This window comes from Schistocerca serialis, chromosome 6 (assembly GCF_023864345.2).
Source record: "Schistocerca serialis cubense isolate TAMUIC-IGC-003099 chromosome 6, iqSchSeri2.2, whole genome shotgun sequence".
In the NCBI taxonomy this organism is placed as follows: domain Eukaryota; kingdom Metazoa; phylum Arthropoda; class Insecta; order Orthoptera; family Acrididae; genus Schistocerca; species Schistocerca serialis.
The window spans coordinates 84,322,801-84,345,035 of NC_064643.1; the positions used below are offsets into that span (position 1 = coordinate 84,322,801).

Sequence of the window (22,235 nt, forward strand, 5' to 3'; positions counted from 1 at the left end):
TCAAAAAGCACTTGTCTCACTACAACATTTGTTAAGTAAAGTATGAGCGAATGGGGAATCAAATAAATTTCATGACTTGGTTATTGATTGAGGACTTCTTGGTAGGGAGTGTCTAGCGTGTTATCTACATATTCGTTTAATAGATACAGATGTAACTTCTGGTGTTTTGCAGATGATCATTTATCTACAGTGAAGTACTGTCTGGAAGAAGCTGTGCAAGTATTCGTTCTGATCTGGATAAGATTTCAAGGTTGTGCAAAGACTGTTCCTTGCTTTACACGAGCCAACATAAAATTGTACATTTCACTAAAGGCTGAAATAAACTACATCTCCCCCCCCCTTTTTTTTCCAGCTAGCCTACATTATATTAATGTTTCTGTACAATAATACTTAACATTTATATCTCCTATCTTGATCAAAGTCAGAGTTTAGACGATAATGTACATAGCTGTGCAACAGCTGACAGAAAAAAAAGAAAACAGAATCACCCTTCTCATAATAACTTATACTTTAATTTCATCTCACAGAATGTACAAAATATAAAAGCCACCTAATTGTTATTACACCAACTAATTAAATTTTAATTTGTTACAATTGTTCAGACTTCATCAGGACCCATATGGGGGTAATCAGGTGTGGGTGTACGAACATCAGCAGGCTTGTTGTCTGATAAGGAAGCAGCACTTTCTACAGAACGTGTTTCCAACATTTTGCTTGCAACCTCAAGCATCTGTAAACAAAGAAGAATAATGAATTTCTTATCTCTCAGTCTTATCTAGGATTTAATCTATCCTTACATTACCATGCAGTAACCAAACATTATTCCAGCCTTTCCACTGCTCATGTATGAATCAGTGCAACTTACATATAAAGTTTCCTAGTTAATGTTCCCAATGTCCCTTTTTTTCTCTGTTTCAGGACATACAAATGAAGAAAGATATAACTGCATAAGCTTCCACAGCCAGAATCAGTTAACATAAGCCTTTGGGCTATGGAATCGCCTTTTATTGTAAATAACTATCACCTACGTTTTGGTCATTTCTGGGTCAGCCAGTGTATTCTTGTTGTACAGCACCTTATATTTTGGTAAAAATGGTGTGTTGAACATAAAATAAGGTCACAGTCCTAAAAAAAACTAAGGTATTACATGATAGGTTGTGGTAGAAGAAGTGCATATCTGCTGTTTTCTATTGTTCCTCACAAAGTGTGCTAACAGACACTGACAACTGGCATATGGACTCTCATTTTCCTCATGCTGGACAAAGGCCATGCAGTGGCAGTTCATAACGATCTGTCTCAAGTTGTTAGTGCAGCCAGCTGAACTCTGATGTCTGACAGCTAGGATGGTGCATGTCTGAGTACATCCTCTCTGTTCATGTTGTTAGGATGTTTTAATATCTCATTGGCCTCTTTGATCCTGTGTTTTACCATCCCAGAATGCAGCTTTCATTGAATTTTATTTTCGGGCCACAGTCTTCATGGCGTTTGCTCACTGCAGATTTGTTGTGCTGCCCAAGTTGAATGTAGTGCTCATGCTCCAGTGTATTGCTACAGATCTGAAAGTTCTGTCGATGTAGATTTCTCCACACTCATAGTCTACATTGTGCAGACCTGCAATCTGCAGACACTTTACCTTGTCCTTGTTCGAGCCTAATACATACTGAATCTTGCAGGTGTTGTAGAGGATGGCCTGGACACCAACTCATGCAGATGTTTACCAATTCTGTTGATGACATTCTTCACATATGGTAAGTGTGCTGCTAGCTGTAGTTGGTTGATGTCCAGTCTTTTGTGCATTCTTTTGTTTGGGCCAGTCTACATCAGTAAAACCAGCAAGCCTGCAGCAGCAAACATACAGAAGTATGAGTGGTACATTCAACTTTGGCAGCACAACAAATATGCAGTGGCCAAACAGTAGAAGACTGATGCAAGAAAATAAAATTCTTGAAACCTGTGTACTTATCACACACCCAGGGAGTGTGAAATATAGGATATGAGAGGCTATTGAGATATTAAAACACCCCAGCATGAATAGAGAGGATAGACTCAAGCTTGCACCATCCTGACTGCCAGCAATCAGAGCCTAACAGGGTGCACTAATAACAAGAGATGTTTCCCGCCAGTAGCAACCAATAATATCTTTAGTTTTTAGAACTATGACACAATGTCATGCAAAGCAGAGCAATCTACACAAAATATACGTGACTTTACCATAAAAAATACACCAGTAGACCCAAGAGGAGGCCACTGCAACCATAGCTGAAACACAGGTGACAGTTATTTATAATACGGCGGAGTACCATACACAGGAGGCTTTATGACACAGTCCCATATGCAGAAGACTTTATGTTAAATGAAGATACAGTTTAATGGGAAACAAATGGAAGGGCTTTCATGATGCACGGAAGAAATGCCTCCCCCAATGTCAAAAACAGAACATCGGAGCTTTTAAAGCATCACAGTTGAATTTTCCATCTACAAGAATTTGTCTACAATGCATGGAAACACCAAACACACTTTATTATCTGAGCCATTTAAATTTTTGCAACATCAAACACCACAACAGATACATACCAACATGCTCTCTCTCTCTCTCTCTCTCTCTCTCTCTCTCTCTCTCTCTCCCTCCCCGTCCTTGTCATTGACTGAGACCTACCACAAAACTAACAACCACCTGTCACTTATTAAAGGTTTCAATTGTTTTGTTGGAACAGAAAAATTAGCACCTGTGTCCTTTAACATGTTTTATACAACCACTACTTTCAACACTTATTTCCTCTCAATCAACAGCACCTTCTCATAATTTGTTGAACCACTTAATTTTTTTTTTCAAGCAACAGCTACTTGGTCTTTCACTCAGTCTCATATTATCTTACTCTACTATGATTAACACCTAAAATGCTTTACATTTGTGCATATAAAAACAAAGCAGTAAAAGACAGCACACACACAACTTTTACACTAAAATATATTACATATTACACCACCACCACCACCACCACCACCACCAACAACAACAACAAAAAACTGTGGCTATGCACACATGCGCACACTCGCACACTCACTCACTCACTCACTCTTTGTACAGAAGCTTGGAAGACACAGGAGTGTCTTGGATATTAAAATCTCATTCACTAAGGCAACCTGAAATATTTAGCAATGAATTAACTTTTAATATTCATAGTAACTCCCAACACACAAAGTTAATACAGAGAATGCTGACTGAATACAAGCCTTATAGTATCGTAGAAGGAGAACAAGAGATGAATACACTAAGATTCAGAAGGATGTAGGTTGCAGTAGTTATTTGGTGATGAAGAGGCTTGCACAGGATAGAGTAGCATGGAGAGCTGTGTCATACCAGTCTTTGGACTGAAGACCACAACAACAACAACAACAACAATACAAGTATTATCCAGTCAGTAAGTTCCCACACCACATGAGTGAAGATGTAACATGTGGCTTTTGAGTGGATATTTTGTGTTTGCAGTATTGCCACTATTCTGGGTTAATGGCATTCAAGTGTTAGTACATGACAACATTTTTCAGCTCACATAATATAATGGTTACCCGTACTAGGTACATATACAGTTTCGTAGCCAAAGCAGTGTAAGTCATCAACATGTCCACTACAATGAACCCAATGGCCAGTCATCCCCCTTCTTTATTCTGAATTCGGCCAACTGTGGACCTCATGGTAGGCTTCTTGGCTACTCTTACCCTATCTTCCTGGAACCTATTCAGTCTCTCACTTCTTCGCCTTTTCTCCTTCTTAAAAATGTAATGTGTGGACCTCTTTTTTAATGGTTTCTTCAAATGATTTCCCCCCCTGCATTTTGCTCCTGAATCCTTCTTAGTTTCAATCAGTGCTAGTATAATGCCACTTTCTTGTGGATCTCTTTACACCTCTCCCACCCACTTTGAAGCAATGGCGGTTCATGCAAAATTTTACAAATGTGCTACAATACTACAAAAATAAACAGACTGTGTTGCACTATGTCATGACTTAAAATTGTTGCAATATTAGTTTTACATAATGCAATAGATCAAGTATGTTGCTATGATTTCCATTATTTATTATTATTATTATTATTAGTATTATTAATGCTTTAATATGTCATAGATCTTTCACTTCCCCAGTACTACACATATCAGTGTTACCGAAAATAAACAAAGAAAACAGAAAAGTGTATTGCGAACATCAAACCCACATATACAACTCTTTCCATAGACTTAAATACTAAATTTCCTCATATATTTGCTCTTTTTTACCACTTCCTATAATAGCCTTTTGACTTATAAGGGTAGTAATTGTAGCTAAATTGAACATATTTATTTTGGATATGTAAATTGAACTGCTTAAATATATTTAAATCTTATAATAATCATTTAACACCACAAGAAATTAAAAAAATACATGATGGTAGCACTGGGAATCGAACCTAACCCAGCAAACTGCCAGTTGGTGCCCTTAGCCACTGGGCTACAGTACCAATATGTCAGCTGCTCCTCTAAAATTGCTTGTACTCTATACTTTCACAATAATTTTCATGTATTTTCAACAAACAATATTGACCTGGTTCTGCGGGCAACACAGCACCCTCAGTGCCAGTAGGGATGATATAACATCAGAGCATGTGTAACTGAAAACAGACATCTGCATCCCTTCTCTGACTATCATAGTGTGGCTGACCATCATTTCAGTACTCGATATTGGTTATACTGGTACTGGTCATCATGGAGGCAGCACCACAAATCATGGTTTTGTCCATTTTATTTGTATACCAACATGCATTGGAAGAGAAATGGCATAATTTTAGTGGGATTTCCAGCTCACATTCGAAATGAATTGGCATAATTTTAGCATGATTTACAGCTTACCCTTGAAGAGAAATGGCACAATTTTAGTGTGAAATTATAGTGTGCTGTAGCACATGATCACCAGCTGCCACTACTTAAAAGTGAACTTTTAAATGTATGATATGACAAGGTCTGTTTAAAAAGTTGGTTTTTGTCCATTCTAGCTAGGGGTCAATGAAATTTCAACTGTTGTTTACACATTTAGTCCACAATCCTTTTGATGTTCTTATGGATCTCTTCCTTTTTTCCTATTCTTTGAAGTTCCACCAGTAGTCTTTTGGGGTCCTGGAATTTTCCTCAGACTCTTCCTTTCCTTCTTTTCAAGTACTTCCATGACTGTTCCTTATTCTAAATAAACAGACACATAAAAACATAAATGCCTTCTGAATTTGTAATTGGATTACAGTGCCTGATTTTGGCCTTTAGGATATTGTTCATTTGTTGTACTTGTTCTGTGTTAGTGTCATGCAAGGTCTAATTTTCTGGCTCTTACTTTGACTTCTATCCAGTCCACTGGGTTGGATTCATTCTCTGAGGTATTTAAATTAATCTGTCTTTTAATCTTCCCATATTTTACCTCCAAGTATTTCTATCCTTGCTGTCTATGTTCCATACAATTCCACCTTTTCACATGAGACTTTTAGACCTATTTTTCCAGTGATTTCATGCAAGATTTCCAGTTTCCATCTAAAAGGACCAGGTCACTGCTAAAAGCTAAATACCTGATTTCAAAGTTGTTTCCTTTCTTCCCAAGGTGTATTTCACTCACTCCTCCCAACTTCAGAGTTCTTCCCAGATTTTCATTATTTTCTTCAGGATGATACTGAAGAGAATTAGGGGTTAATATTTCTCTTGCATGACCCCCGTCTTTATTTCAAAGGTTCTCAGATTTCTCAAAAAATACTTAACTTTTGGGAAGGTGTCTTTCAGGGTTTATATTACAGTTTCCATAATTTTCCAAAAGTCAGAATTCCTCTGAAACCCTAAAAAAGTTTGACCATCAACTGAGTCATACAATCTTTTGGAATCAAAAATTACTATTGTATTCTTCCTTCTTATTGCTCAATTCTCAGAATGGACTTGAAGTTGAATATCTGTTCCACCCATGACCTGCCTTTTTGGAAACCAACATTTCCAGTCTTTTAGTATCTTTTCAGTCTTCCATGTTTCTTCTATAAGGCGATGTATTCCATCTGCAGCGACTTCCTCTCCAATTTTCCACATTTTTGCTGCAATGCTGTCTTCACCTTGTGCTTTATTATTTTTGAGTTCCATGATTAAATCCTTAATTTTACCAAGGTTTGGAGTCTAAATTAAAGTGGATTTGTTTCTGAGAATCCCATTTTTACAGAGGCTCTTCACAGTTTGACAGCACTATGAAACAGTCAAGAGCTGACTGTTCTCTTTGTCATTTTAATATGCTAACACTCATTTGCCTAAAACACAGACATGGTGGCTGGTTTCTTTGTAGTGTCTCTCTGGAGGTCCTGTAAAAGTCACTCGCATTCTTCTTTTTGAACTCTTCCTCCACCTTTTACACATTACTCTTTTAAGGTTGAATAATAAGTACACAGTTTATCCTCCACTCATTTTTGTTTTTCGAACTAACATCTGAAAAGGACAGTTGTTCCAGGTAATAGAACATTGTAGATGAAGATACAATTTCTTGCATATACTGTTGTGTATTAAACTTGATTCTTAACTTGAGATACCGTTAAACGGAGTACTCTTCATTTACGTTATGCAACAGACATGTTTTTCAACACTGTAAATTAAACTCTAGGCAATGGACAATATTATACACAATAATTGGAATAAATAATCTTACATTATTATGGGACATATGGCTACAATGCCGTAGTCTGTGAGATCATGAAATTGGTTGAAAGCTACCTAACACAGTACTAGAACTTATGTTGAGAAACAAAAATGTTTTACACTGTAAACAACAATGTTATGCAATGGGCAATACTGAACATACTCCACTACTCAAATACAAAGTATTTCAATCTATATTGTTGAAGATTGTGTGGAGAGGAATATGAAATTCTGTTATGTTTTAATTTTGTGTAGCAGTTTGTGTCATTGTGGTGGTTTGTGGGCACATGGCTGGTTGATAGCAACACATGAAAGTGGCAATGTAGTCAGTTGAAATTGAGCATTCAGAACCAGCTGGGGATTTCAAGCTAAATGTTTGTTTATCTCAAGTGCTTCTAATAGGCTTAGTTTTCTTCCTCTGTTGCCTACATGTAGCACTACGCTGTGGATTTGGTATTTGTGTCCTTCCTTCAGCACATGATTGGCACAGGTGGAGTCTGACTTATGCAATCTCCAGCTGTGTTTGTGTACCATCAGCCTAGTTGTTATGGTCCTACCTGTGTGACCAATATACAATTTGTTGCAATCACTGCAAGTGATTTCGTAAACACCGCTGTTAATAATGTTATATCTGTAATTGGAGAAACAACAAATAACGATTGGTGTGAGTTCCAAATTCTGTTTATTGCCAACAGTTCCACAATACTAACACAACTTGGTGCTTGATCAAGGGCAGTGACTCGGCAGCAGAGTCCAAGTCCGGTATGGTAAACAGTCGTAGCACAGTGTAGCATCGTTCCTGGGTGCGACATCGACGTAGCAAGTAGGTAGCCCAACACGAGAGTGCCAGGTGTGGCTGTGTATGCGGCTATATAGGGCAAGTGGCGGAGGAATATGCCTGCCGTAATCGAGTCTGCTTGTCGTGTCCTGTTATGATTGGCGGCGCGGCCTCACGTAACTATCTCTCGGGAGGACGCCGGCCGAGGTTGCCATGACATTCGGAGGCATTCAGTTGGTTGGTTGGGTTAAAGATTAAAGGGACCAAACTACAAAGGTCATCGGTCCCTTGTTTCATAAAAACACAGAGCACAGGGGAACTATCCACCAGTCAAGCGAAGCACTAAAAGAAAAACTCCAGGGGAAGATAAGCCCCATGGGCCATTGTAAGACAACATGGAAAACAGAGCACAGCAACAAAAACAACATAGAGAACAAAGGCAGATTGGAAGTAAAACTGCACAGCAGAGAACTGTGGCTGGCTGATCACGAAAATAATAGGATGAGCCAGCCACTCTGCAACACGTTAAAACCTCCGGCCTAAAAGTTTAGGGCGGAGTCGAATCACAACACAAAACTAAGTAAAAGAGAGAGCTCAAAAGAGGGTGATGTTAAAAAAAATTTAAATGGACCTATAAAAGCCGCTTGCGCGAATAAAACTTAAAACCCGATCTGCCATAGAGACATTGTCACCTAAGAGAGATGATAAAGCACCCTGGAGATTAAAAGTTCGCCTGAGGGCGGTTAAAAGAGGACAGTCCAACAATATATGGGCCACCGTCATAAGCACACCACAGCGACAATGAGGGGGGTCCTCTCGACGCAGCAGATGACCATGCGTCAGCCAAGAGTGACCAATGCGGAGCCTACAGAGAACCACAGAGTCCCTCCGAGAGGCCCGCATGGAGGAACCCCACACAGTCGTTGTCTCCTTTACACGCCGCAGCTTGTTGGGCACAGACAGGGTGCGCCATTCGTCGGCCCACATCCCAAAGACCCGACGGCGTAACACCGATCGGAGATCAGTGGCCGGGAGGCCGATCTCCAACGGCAGTTGGCGGGTGGCTTCTTTAGCTAACTTGTCGGCGTGTTCGTTGCCCGCTATCCCAACGTGTCCCGGGGTCCATATGAACACCACTGAACGGCCACGTTGTGCAAGAGCATGAACGGACTCCTGGATGGCAACAACAATGGGATGGCGTGGGTAGCACTGGTCAAGAGCCTGGAGACTACTGAGAGAGTCACTGCAAATGACAAAAGACTCGCCAGTGCTGGTACGAACACGCGCAAGGGCACGAAAAATAGCTGTTAGCTCTGCAGTGTAAACACTGCAGCCGTCCGGCAAGGAGCGTTGGTCGACATAGTCCGCATGAACATAAGCGTACCCCACACGGCCATCAACCATCGAGCCATCGGTATAGATAACCTCCGAGTCACGGGATTCGTCGAGGAGAGCAAGAAATTGGCGGCGCAAGACTGCAGGAGGAACTGAATCCTTTTGCCATTGGGAGAGGTCCAGCTGAAGCTGCGGCCGACGGATACACCAAGGTGGTGTATGTGGGCGGACCTGAAAAGCAGATGGAAGAGGCAAAGACTCGAGTTCACTAAGCAGGGACTGAACACGGATCCCAATTGCATGGCCTGATCGCGGCCGCCGGCGTGGAAGATGGACTGCCGCATCGGTGAAAAGGAGACGGTAGTTAGGGTGACGGGGAGAACAACGGACGTGGGCAGCATAGTTGGCTAAGAGTTGTTGACGCCGAATGTAGAGCGGAGGAACCCCTGCCTCAGCAAGTAGGCTATTAACAGGACTGGTGCGGAATGCTCCTGTCGCCTGTCGAACCCCACAGTGGTGAATGGGGTCCAGCAGTTGCAACGCTGAGTGCGACGCTGAGCCATACGCCACACTCCCATAATCCAGTCGGGACAGCACAAGGGCTTTGTAGAGCTGCAGCAGCGTGTTACGGTCGGCACCCCAAGTTGTGTTGCTGAGGCAGCGGAGGGCATTCAGATGCTGCCAGCACTGACGCTTGAGCTCACGAATATGTGGAAGCCAAGTAAGCCGGGCATCGAACAGCAATCCCAGAAAACGGTAAGTGTCAACAACCCTGAGCTTAGCATCCTGAAGATAAAGCTCAGGGTGGGGATGGACAGTGCGACGCCGACAAAAGTGCATAACACAAGTCTTCGCAGGAGAAAACTGAAACCCATGGGCTAGGGCCCACGCCTGTGCCTTGCGTATGGCTCCCTGCAACCGACGTTCTGCAACGCCAATGGTGGAGGAGCTGAAAAAGATGCAGAAATCGTCAGCATATAACGTGGGCGAGACAGAGGACCCTACTGCTGCTGCAAGGCCATTAATGGCCACAAGGAAAAGGGGCACGCTCAATACAGAGCCCTGTGGAACGCCGTTCTCCTGGATATGAAGGGAACTATGGGATGTGCCAATTAAAACGCGGAATGTCCGAACAGATAAAAAATTCTGAATAAAAATGGGGAGAGAGCCCCGGAGACCCCACCCGTGCAACGTGGCGAGAATATGGTGGCGCCACGTCGTGTCATATGCTCTGGAGAGGTCAAAAAAGACGGAGACGAGGTGTTGGCGCCTGGAAAAAGCAGTGCGGATTGCAGACTCAAGGAGGACCAAAGTATCGGCGGTGGAACGGCCCTGACGGAAGCCGCTCTGGCATGGAGCCAGGAGACCCCGAGACTCGAGCAGCCAACACAGCCGTCGACTCACCATGCGTTCCAGCAGCTTGCACAGAGTATTGGTTAAGCTAATGGGCCGATAACTATCCACAGTAAGCGGGTCCTTACCAGGCTTCAGCACTGGAATGATGGTACTTTCTCGCCATTGCGACGGAAAGACACCATCACCCCATAGGCGGTTGAAGATGGCAAGAACACATCGCTGACAGTCCGGGGACAGGTGTTTGAGCATCTGATTGTGGACGCCATCTGGCCCAGAGGCTGTATCGGGGCACTGTGCCAGGGCGCTCTGGAGTTCCCACAAACTAAATGGGGCGTTATACGCCTCAGGGTGGCGAGAAGCGAAAGAAAGCCGTTTGCCTTCCTCCCGGCGTTTGAGCGCGCGAAACGCAGGCGGGTAATTCCCCGACGCAGAGGCCCGGACATAGTGCTGAGCGAAATGCTCGGCGATTGCATCGGCATCGGTGGATACTGCCCCGTTGATGGTAAGCCCTGGGACACCTGTAGAGTGCTGCAATCCAAAGATGCGCCGAATCTTCAGCCACACCTGGGAGGGGGAAGTACGGGAACCAATCTTGGAAACGTACCTCTCCCAACACTCCTGTTTCCGCCGTTTGATAAGCCTCCGTACCTGAGCACGGAGACGTTTGAATAAAATGAGGTTCTCCAAAGACGGGTGCCGCTTATGTCGCTGAAGAGCCCGCCGACGTTCTTTAATGGCGGCAGCGACCTCTGGAGACCACCAAGGCACCGACTTTCGCCGGGGGCACCCGAACGAACGAGGAATGGTACGTTCCGCAGCGGAAACAATCGCTGCAGTCAGTGTCTCAACCGCCACATCGATGGTACCATGGGGGAGAGAGTCAACAGTGGCAGCAGAGCAGAACGTGTCCCAGTTCGCCTTGCTAAATGCCCATCTAGGCGAGCGCGCAAAGGAGTGACGCTGTGGTAGTGAAAGGAAGATCGGAAAATGGTCACTACCACACAAGTCCTCATGGACTCTCCAGTGGACCGATGGTACAAGCCCTGGGCTGCACAACGACAGATCGATGGCCGAGAACGTGCCATGCGCCACACTGAAATGTGTGGCGGCGCCAGAGTTTAAGAGGCAGAGGTCGAGTTGGGAGATGAGATTCTCGACCTCCCTGCCTCGGCCAGTAACCTTCGTTCCACCCCACAGGGGATTGTGGGCGTTAAAATCCCCCAGGAGAAGAAAAGGCGTGGGGAGTTGGGCGACAAGCGCAGCCATTTCGGTCAGGGAGACTGTACCACCTGGAGGGAGATAGACACTGCAGACGGTTATGTCCTGGGTAGTCCTTACACGGACAGCCACAGCTTCCAATGATGTTTGAAGGGGCACAGGAGCACTATATACAGAGGTAAGGACATACACGCAGGCTCCACCTGACACACAATTGTAAGTGCTACGGTTGCAGTAATAGCCCCTGTATCCACGAAGAACAGGGGTCCGCATTGCCGGGAACCAGGTTTCTTGGAGGGCAATGCAGAAAGCAGGTGTCAGGCTTAGGAGCTGTCGTAGCTCAGGGAGATGGCTAAAATAACCGCCACAATTCCACTGGAGGATTGTACAAAGCGTGTCCGGTAGGGGCATGCAGGCACTGAAAAGGCAAATTACTTGGCAGGGTCACATGCTGCCACCGACTGAGCGACGGACGTCACTACGGCCATCGTTTCTGAGGAGACGGCGAGATCCAGGTCATCAGGGGACGCAAAGAGCTCGACCTCGTCCTCAGAGGCTGAGCTGACAGGGAGCGTTGGTGCGGGAACCACTGGGTCCTTATTCTTCTTGGAGAGCTTCCTCTTCTCTCTCTTGTCTTTGGGAGGAGGGTTGTCATGCTGGGAGGGCTTTCCTGACGCATCATCAGGAACAGAGGAAGAGCGTGAAGCCCTTCGACCAGCAGCTGGTGGCTTCTTCAGCCACTGGCTAGTGTCTTGTGAGACACTGGGGAAGTCCTTGGAAGGGACGCCCCCAAGGGATCCCTTCCGAACAAGTGAGGCCGGAGGAGGCTGTTGCGTCCCCGGCTGAGCAGCCGGAGGGAGCTGTCGCTTCCCCGGCTGAGGAGCCGGAGAGGGCTGTCGCCGCTCCGGCTGAGAGGTGGGGACCAACGTCCCCGGTTGGTTGGGGCGCACTGCTCCCAAACTCGGTGTTTTGGGAGCAGTGGAAGAGAGAGCGGCCTGTCCCAGCGGTGGGGCAGACGTTACCTGATTTCTCTGTGGGCCAACAGAGAAGGGAGTCTGTGCAGGAGCTGGTGGCGGCAGTGTGACAGTAGCATAACTCCGCAACATAGGTGTGGGGTTGAGTCGTCCTAATTTCTTCTTCGCCTCTTGGTAACTTAAACGGTCCAAGGTCTTAATTTCTTGTATCTTCCGCTCTCGTTGATAGACTGCACAGTCTGGTGAGCAGGGAGAATGATGCTCCCCACAGTTAACGCAGGTGGGAGGCGGAGCACATGGAGCATTAGGATGTGGAGGTCGTCCGCAATCACGACACGTGGGGCTGGAAGTGCACCTGGAGGACATGTGTCCGAATTTCCAGCACTGGAAGCATCGCATAGGGGGCGGGACATAGGGCTTGACATCGCACCGGTATATCATGACCTTGACTTTCTCAGGCAAGCAGTCGCCCTCAAAGGCCAGGATGAAAGCACCGGTAGCGACCCTATTATCCTTTGGCCCCCTAAAGACACGACGGACAAAGTGTACACCTCGTCGTGCCAGGTTCTCACGTAGCTCGTCATCAGACTGTAGCAGAAGATCTTTATGAAAAATAATCCCCTGGACCAAATTTAACGACTTATGGGGAGTGACAGTAACGGGGATGTCACCAAGCTTCTCACAGGCGAGTAATGCCTGGGACTGCGCAGATGAAGCTGCTTGTATCAAAATGGCCCCGCTCCTCATTTTGGAAAGAGACGCCACTTCCCCAAACTTATCTTCGAGATTGTGCACGAAGAAAAGAGGCTTAGTCCCCAAAAACGAATCCCCATCAGTTCTGCTGCATACAAGGTATCGTGGCGAATACGGCTCCTGTCTGTCTGCAGCCCTACGTTCCTCCCATGGTGTGGCTAGGGAAGGGAACGACTTCGGGTTATATGTCACAGCGTTAAATTCCACCTTACCACGCTTAGAGACATTGGCGGTCGGACGACCACCAGATTGAGATTTCACCCGCTTCATTGCGGGGCATCCGCCCCGATGCCACCCACTCCGACCAGGGGCTCTCCCCACGGGCGCCACCCAGCCACAGCAAAGGCCACCTGGCAGGATGGCCGTTGCCGGGAGTCCCGATGCCCCAGAGAGACGAGCATCTACTCCTTGGCTTACGTGGGGAGGAGTCAGCTCAGGCATCGGCAGTACGATCCCTGTGTTGTCAGGGGGCTACAACCTAGAGGGTACATGACGACCCCACCACAACGGGCTGGCTACCGTGCTGGATTTCGGGTGCCATGAGTAGTCCATAGTGATCGTGCGTGCTGGTGGTGACGCACTAAGGGCGGTACGTACACAATACATCAGGTGTCTATGCCCAAAATGAGGGATGGAGGGTGCATGCACGTCGCCAGGACGATCAAGAGTGCCAAGGTCGTAGGGCACAGAGGACTGATGGTGCACCACGTAAGGTGTCCTTCCCCAAAAGGCTCGTACTTCTGTGGAATTTGGAAAAATGGAGGTCAAACCCGAATGGGGACCATCACATTAAGGCCAAAACGTTTGAGACTCCTTTTAGTCGCCTCTTACGACAGGCAGGAATACCGCGGGCCTATTCTTACCCCCGAACCCGCAGGGGGAGGAGGCATTCAGTGTGTCTGTCAGTGCCTGCGCTGTACAGCTGTTCAATAGGCTATGGACTCTAGTGCTCCTGCACAAAATAAAGTTTTTTTAATTGCAGGATTTGAGGATTTTGGCTAATCTTTCCGATAGCTTTGCTTAATATGGGATAGTACACTGGTTGGTTTTACATATGACTGTTGCTGCAGAGGAGGCATACGCAAAGGGTAACATTTTCTTCTTTGTTCTTTTTATGTAAAATGTTGTTAATTAATTCAGGGGTAAAGCCATTGTTCAATGTAGTACATTTAATTGTGTCTGATTCTGTTTGAAAATTCTGTTTTGACATTGGTATCTACGTAAGGCAATATACCATGGAATAGAAGGCAGCACGTTGTGAACATGAGTGTATTACAGAGTCTGTTGAGGTAGGTTTTCTGTAAATTACCGAACTGTGTGTTTTAGTGGTATCTAGGTGGAGATCTAACAGATTAATGGATTTTTCAACGATCTCAATAGTAAATGGAAATGCCGTGTGGCTAGGGCCTCCCGTCGGGTAGACTGTTCCCCTGGTGCGAGTCTTTTGAGTTGACGCCACTTTGGCGACTTGTGTGTCAATGGGGATGAAATGAGGATGGTAAGGACAACATAACACCCAGTCCCTGAGTGGAAAAAATCTCCGACCCAGCTGGGAATCGAACCTGGGCTGTTAGATATGACATTCCGTCGCGCTGACCACTCAGCTACCAGGGGCGGACCGATCTGCATACCGAACTGTGTGTTTTCGTGTTGTGAGTTCAGATGTTCAAGGAATGTGTTCCCAACTGTCTTTTGGTTCCAGACCACAGACACAGTACATCTCTTACATATATGTACTAATATTTGATATTATCACTGAGAGGCTCATTATGTAAGAACTGTTTTTAGAAATGGTCCATGAAGGTATCTGCTAAAAGAGGACTGAGGGGAGGCCCCACTGCAAAGTTTGTGTTGACCAGCATCAGATTGAAAATAATTTGTTGTAAACATGTCTGGGTGACCAGTTTTGTGCCTTCTACTTGTAAAAGGTTGATACCTGCCCTTTATAGTAGTTTTGTCAAAAATCAAGGCATTCTTAAACTGGTATGTTTGTAAACAAGCTGTTAATATCAAAAGATACTAGTTTTATGCTGTGTGGAACAGGGAGGTCTTTAATTTTGTTAACAATGTCCATAAAATTAATAATTCCAATCTTTGATTTAAATTTTGTTGGTTGGTTGGTTGGTTTGGGGAAGGAGACCAGACAGCGTGGTCACCGGTCTCATCGGATTAGGGAAGGATGGGGAAGGAAGTCGGCCGTGCCCTTTCTGAGGAACCATCCCGGCATTTGCCTGGAGTGATTTAGGGAAATCACGGAAAACCTAAATCAGGATGGCCGGACGCAGGATTGAACCGTCGTCCTTCCGAATGCGAGTTTAAATTTTGTCTTGGTTTTGATACAGAAATGTACTTTTTTGATAATTTTGTAGTTTGGTGTGGTGTAAGTTGGCACCAAAGGTCATAAAGGTTGTCCTTTATTTGTGTTGTTTAAGAGATTCACCCAGTTTAGGAGCCATTGGGTTCATGTTGTTGAAAAACTTAGCTTCATATTCACAAGTTACGCTTTTGCAGGTCTTGGTTAAGTTTTTAATTTCTCTGTTGGTGGTTTTGGTGGGATCTTTGGTGTAGATATGGTAGCAACTGAGTGTGAGAAATTGTTTCACTTTCTTAGCATAATCACTTTTATCTGCTTTTGTGAGAATGTTGTCATTCTGGGTAATTTTCTTCTTTATGTTCTTCAGTGTGTTGTGGTCCACATATTGTGATGTAGGAGTGTCTAACTCAAGCCACTTTTGTATATCATGACTCACTATGTGTTTGGTTGCAATGTCATTGTTTACACTGCATTCTATATCAACTTTTAAAAAATAGAATTGTTTTTCAGAAGGTTTATGGGGAGGAACATATTTGAAACCTTTTACTAGCACTTCCATTTCTTTCTTGGAAAGAACTTGTTGTGGTTGGCAGGAGAGCCAACACCGTGTTACTAGAGGAGGCCGAAAGGCACGCGTTTTAGCTCACGCAGGCTGGCGTGATGTCTGGAACAGGACAAGGAAATTAGAATTTAGAAAAACGGACGTAGCTGGTGGAACACTTAACTTTAATCCATTAATGATGAACGTCGTTCTTGACGGTACATGATTCACAATATCAATAGTAACTGATAATGGCGCCTTGCTAGGTCGTAGCAAATGACATAGCTGAAGGCTATGCTAAACTATTGTCTCGACAAATGAGCGTGTATTTTGTCAGTGAACCATCGCTAGCAAAGTCGGCTGTACAACTGGGGCGAGTGCTAGGAAGTCTCTCTAGACCTGCCGTGTGGCGCCACTCGGTCTGCAATCACTGATAGTGGCGACACGCGGGTCCGACATATACTTACGGACCGCGGGCTACTAGCTAGCAAGTGTGGTGTCTGTCGGTGACACCACAGAAATGTTTCAGATAACTTTTCTACTCATTCCCTAAAGCTGAAGATAGTCTCATAAGCCAAAAACTACTTCGAAATACCACATCGAGGAAATAAAAGGAACACAAATATTCAAAGTGACTTTGAAAACATATTTACATGACAGGTGCTATTATACTGCAAATGAACATCTGTTAACATAAATTTAAATTATTTCCTTTGGTAAATGAATATCTGTTCAAATAAATTTAAATTATTTCTTTTTTTGTATTATGTTTCTGAAACAGTTTTTTTATCTTTTGTACTATATATTAATAAAATTATTTAATTGGATAGATCAAAAATCTACTTACCAAGCGGTGGCAGAACACACATATAAAAGATTGTCGTGATTTGGATGCTTTTGTAGGCAGTGGCTCCTTCTTTAGGCAGAAGGGTTGAAGGGAAAGGAAGAAGGGTGAAGGCAAAGGAATGGAGAGATCTAAGAAAAGGGGTAGATTTTGGGAAAGTGAACCAGAACTGTGGTTCAGGGGAGACTTACCATATGGGATGAGAAGGAAAGACTGATTGTTGGGGGATGCATGAGACGAGATTTGAAAACCTGAGAGCTTAAAGGAGGAAAAAAGGGTAATATGCAAGATAGAAATTACTACTAAAACATCGTGCACGAGTTAATAAGAGTGAGAATAAGTGCACTGCACGTAACAGAGGTGGGAGGGGGTGGTGAAAAATAGACGGGAAAGACAATGAAAGATCTAGAAAACAATGAAGTTGCAACCAAGCACACAGTAAGTCATGATATACAAAAATGGCTTGAGTTAGACACTCCTGCATCACAATATGTGGACCACAACACACTGAAGAACATAACGAAGAAAATTACTCAAAATGACAACATTATCACAAAAGCAGATAAAAGTAATTATGTTGAGAAAGTGAAACAATTTCTCACACTCAATTGCTACCATATCTACACCAAAGATCCCACCAAAACCTCCAACAGAGACATTAAAGACTTAACCAAGACCTGCAAAAGTGTAACTTGTGAATATGAAGCTAAGTATTTCAACAACATGAACCCAGTGGCATGTGAATCTCGTAAACAACACAAGGAAAGGCCCACTTTTATGATCTTTTGTGCCAACATACATCACACCAAACTACAAAATTATCAAAGAAGTACATTTCTGTATCAAACCTGAGATAAAATTTAAATCTAAGATTGGCATTATTAATTTCATGGGCATTGCTAACAAAATTAAAGACCTCACTATTCCACATAGCGTAAAACTAGTATCTTTTGATGTTAGCAGCTTATTTACAATCATAGAAAGTGAAAGAACACCTTGATATTTTGACAGAACTACTATACAGGGCAGGTATCAACCTTGTACAAGCAGAAGACACAAAACTGATCACCCAGACATGTTTACAACAAATTATTTTCATTTTGAAGGTACTCAATGCAAACAGATAGTTAGCTTTGCAGTGGGGCCTCGTCTCAGTCCTCTTTTAGAAGAAACTTTCATGGACCATTTCGAAAAACAGTTCCTACATAATGAGCCTCTCAGTGATAACATCAAATATTAGTACAGATATGTAGAAGATGTACTGTGTCTGTGGACTGGAACCAAAAGACAATTGGGAATGCATTCCTTGAACATTTAAACTCAATACGAAAACACACAGACCCTGATGTTCCCAAGATTTAATATCACACAAACATGCTGCCTTCTATTTCACGGTATATTGTCTTATGTAGATACCAATGTCAAAACAGAATTTTCCAACAGAATCAGAACAAAAAAGAAAGTCTTACCCTTTGTGTATGCCTCCTCTGCAGTAACAGTCATATCTAAAACCAACCAAGAGTAGTACCCCATATTAAGCAAAGCTATCTGAAAGATTAGCCAAAATCCTCAAATCTTGCAATTAAAAAAACTTTATTTTATGTAAGAGCACTAGAGTCCATAGCCTATTGAACAGCAAGGCCAAAAAGCTTTATTAAAAGTGGTGTTTACGAAATCACTTGCAATGATTGCAACAAACTGTATATTGGTCACACAGGCAGGACCATAACAACTAGGCTCATGGTACACACGTCAGACTCCACCTGTGCCGAACATGTGCTGAAGGAAGGACACAAATACCAAATCCACAGCGTACTGCTACATGTAGGCAACAGAGGAAGAAAAGTGAGACTATTAGAAGCATTTGAGATAAACAAACATTTAGCTTAAAATCCCCAGCTGGTTCTGAATGCTCAATTACAGTTGACTACATTGCCACTTTCAAGCTTCATGTGTTGCTATCAAAAAGCTATATACTCACAAACCGCCACAATGACACATACTGCTACAAAAAATTAAAACATAACAGAATTTCCTATTCCTCTCCACACAATCTTCAACAATGTAGATTGTAATACTTTATATTTGAATAGTGGACTATATTCAGTATTGCTCATTGCATAACAATGTTATTTACAGTGTAAAACATTTTTGTTTCTCAACATAAGTTACTAGTACTGTGTTAGGTAGCTTTCAACCAATTTCACGACCTCACAGACCTTGGCATTGTAGCCATATATCCTGTAATAATGTAAGATTATTTATTCTAATTATTGTGTGTAATACTGTCCATTGCCTAGAGTTTAATTTACGATGTTGAAAAACATGTCTGTTGCATGACATAAATGAAGAGTACTGTGTTAAACAGTATCTCGGGGGTGGGGGGCGAGGGCTGGAGAACATTTAACCTGTAATATTGTGTAGTTTAGCTAATTATAGTGCTTAACATTGTCCATTGTCCATTGTCCATTGTGTAAAGTGTAATTTCAATATTAAGAAACAAGTTTGATGTACAACACTATATGCAAGTGATTGTATCTTCGTCTAAAGTGTTCAGTTATCGAACCACTGTCACTTTCAGGAGCTAGTCAATTGTTTCCTGAAGATGGCCAAATAAGCCAAAAACTAGTTCAAGATAAACAAAAATCAGTAGAGCAAAAACAGTGTACTTGATATTAAACCTTAAATATGGAAATGTTCTACCAAGATATAATGGAAGAATCCATAAATAGCATTTTACTTTTGTCATTTTCCTATTCTCTGCTCTAATGATCTTGGTTGTTTCTTCTCTTTCATTCTTGAAGTCTTTCCAGTTTTCCTCAGTCATCTTCAAGTTCCACCTATTTCAGGATATTTTTCCTTTAAGTGTTTTGTCAGATTTCTCATTCCATCATCTTTGCTTCTGTTTTTGTGAAGAGCCTACGAACTATTGGATGCTTACATTAAAGCTTCTTTGATTTCTTCACAGCTGTTCATCTCCATATTAGACAGGTTTTCATGGTTCACATCTTCTCTTGCTTCAGTTATTGATTTTAGGATTTGGTCTTTCACATTGGTCTGTTTGGCTGAAATATTACTTCGATCTCTGGGAGGTTGTGGTTAGAGTCAATGTTGCACTCTTACTTACTTTTGAAATTTAGTATTTCTTTTCAGTATTGTGCTATTATTGTAACACGGTCAATCTGTAACTCTCTTAGCACTGTGTTCCACATTTTCTTTTTCCGTTGGAGGGCTTTGAAGTATGTTCAGCTGCAGGTTGGATCATCTACAGAAGGCGGCAAGTCTTTCCTCATCATCATTGGTGCTTACATGTCCTCGGTAGTCTCCCACTATTGTTCTACTTTTATTTTCTCAAATCACTTGGGCAATGAGTTCACTGAGCAACATTTTAACATGGTGAGGAATTTTGCTGCATCATCAAGTTTCCCAAAAGTTGTCCATTTATTTTCTGAGTTTCTCTGGTAACTTGAGCTGTCGAATATTTGTTGGGGGCCTGAACACCGATGAAAGGTTATATCTCTTCAGGAGCCGGCTAAAATTCGATAGCTCATGAGACCTGTGTAGGACGATCTAGGGCTTACAACGCCTGTAGTGTACAAGATACCATGTCAGTATGGCTGTTACTACGTCGGCCAGTACGCACTGTGGAGCAACGCCGGACAGAACATGAGAGGTGCTTACGCCTACACTATCTAGAAAAATCAGCCATGGTAGAACACGCCTTAGAAAATGGACACCAAATTCTATTCGACGAAACATCTGTCGTTATGAGGACGAAGGGATTTTGGGATAGTGTCATAAGAGAAGCTATTGAAATAAAAACGTCTGAAAACACCATCAACAAGGACGGTGGTTTGCAGCTCAGCACAGCCTGGGACTTGGCCATCGTGAGGTTAAAACGGGTGCAACAGACACGGGATGAAAACATTACTATATATGGTGAGGAAGAGAGCACTAGTGATGTCACAACCAGCAGTGCAGCTATATAATGACGCGGCCACGGCGACACAGCAGTCAGTCTTACCACTTGACAATGACGGAGGAGAGCTCAGTCGAAAGCTCGTGGGATTTTAACCACCTGACGCGCCTGGAAGCCCGAGAAAATTTTATTGAGCTGCAGTATGTCACCCTGCTTACCATCTTCTCCATACAACTTTTGACCAGGATGCTAAGTTTTTTAGAGATTCTGTATACTGCCATGATCTCCCATAAAGTTTCTCTGTGCACTTAATACACTCCTGGAAATGGAAAAAAGAACACATTGACACCGGTGTGTCAGACCCACCATACTTGCTCCGGACACTGCGAGAGGGCTGTACAAGCAATGATCACATGCACGGCACAGCGGACACACCAGGAACCGTGGTGTTGGCCGTCGAATGGCGCTAGCTGTGCAGCATTTGTGCACCGCCGCCGTCAGTGTCAGCCAGTTTGCCGTGGCATACGGAGCTCCATCGCAGTCTTTAACACTGGTAGCATGCCGCAACAGCGTGGACGTGAACCGTATGTGCAGTTGACGGACTTTAAGCGAGGGCGTATAGTGGGCATGCGGGAGGCCGGGTGGACGTACCGCCGAATTGCTCAACACGTGGGGCGTGAGGTCTCCACAGAACATCGATGTTGTCGCCAGTGGTCGGCAGAAGGTGCACGTGCCCGTCGACCTGGGACCGGACCGCAGCGACGCACGCCAAGACCGTAGGATCCTACGCAGTGCCGTAGGGGACCGCACCGCCACTTCCCAGCAAATTAGGGACACTGTTGCTCCTGGGGTATCAGCGAGGACCATTCGCAACCGTCTCCATGAAGCTGGGCTACGGTCCCGCACACCGTTAGGCCGTCTTCCGCTCACGCCCCAACATCGTGCAGCCCGCCTCCAGTGGTGTCGCGACAGGCGTGAATGGAGGGACGAATGGAGACGTGTCGTCTTCAGCGATGAGAGTTGCTTCTGCCTTGGTGCCAATGATGGTCGTATGCGTGTTTGGCGCCATGCAGGTGAGCGCCACAATCAGGACTGCATACGACCGAGGCACACAGGGCCAACACCCGGCATCATGGTGTGGGGAGCAATCTCCTACACTGGCCGTACACCACTGGTGATCGTCGAGGGGACACTGAATAGTGCACGGTACATCCAAACCGTCATCGAACCCATCGTTCTACCATTCCTAGACCGGCAAGGGAACTTGCTGTTCCAACAGGACAATGCACGTCCGCATGTATCCCGTGCCACCCAACGTGCTCTAGAAGGTGTAAGTCAACTACCCTGGCCAGCAAGATCTCCGGATCTGTCCCCCATTGAGCATGTTTGGGACTGGATGAAGCGTCGTCTCACGCGGTCTGCATGTCCAGCACGAATGCTGGTCCAACTGAGGCGCCAGATGGAAATGGCACGGCAAGCCGTTCCACAGGACTACATCCAGCATCTCTACGATCGTCTCCATGGG

General features: G+C 44.2%; 1 protein-coding gene across 2 annotated transcripts in view; it reads right to left on the reverse strand.

Annotated features, from left to right (window-relative positions):
* Positions 1–527: 527 nt before the first annotated feature.
* Positions 528–22,235, reverse strand: part of LOC126484418 (Bardet-Biedl syndrome 4 protein) — a 131,052-nt gene continuing 109,344 nt past the window's right edge. The window contains exon 10 of one of the 2 annotated variants that reach the window (XM_050107931.1): positions 528–730. In XM_050107931.1, coding sequence (XP_049963888.1) covers positions 599–730 — 132 coding nt within the window. In that variant the 3' untranslated portion in view covers positions 528–598. Of the gene's footprint in view, positions 731–1,040; positions 1,839–22,235 lie in introns of those variants that run through there. The other variant, XM_050107932.1, reaches the window with a different exon arrangement.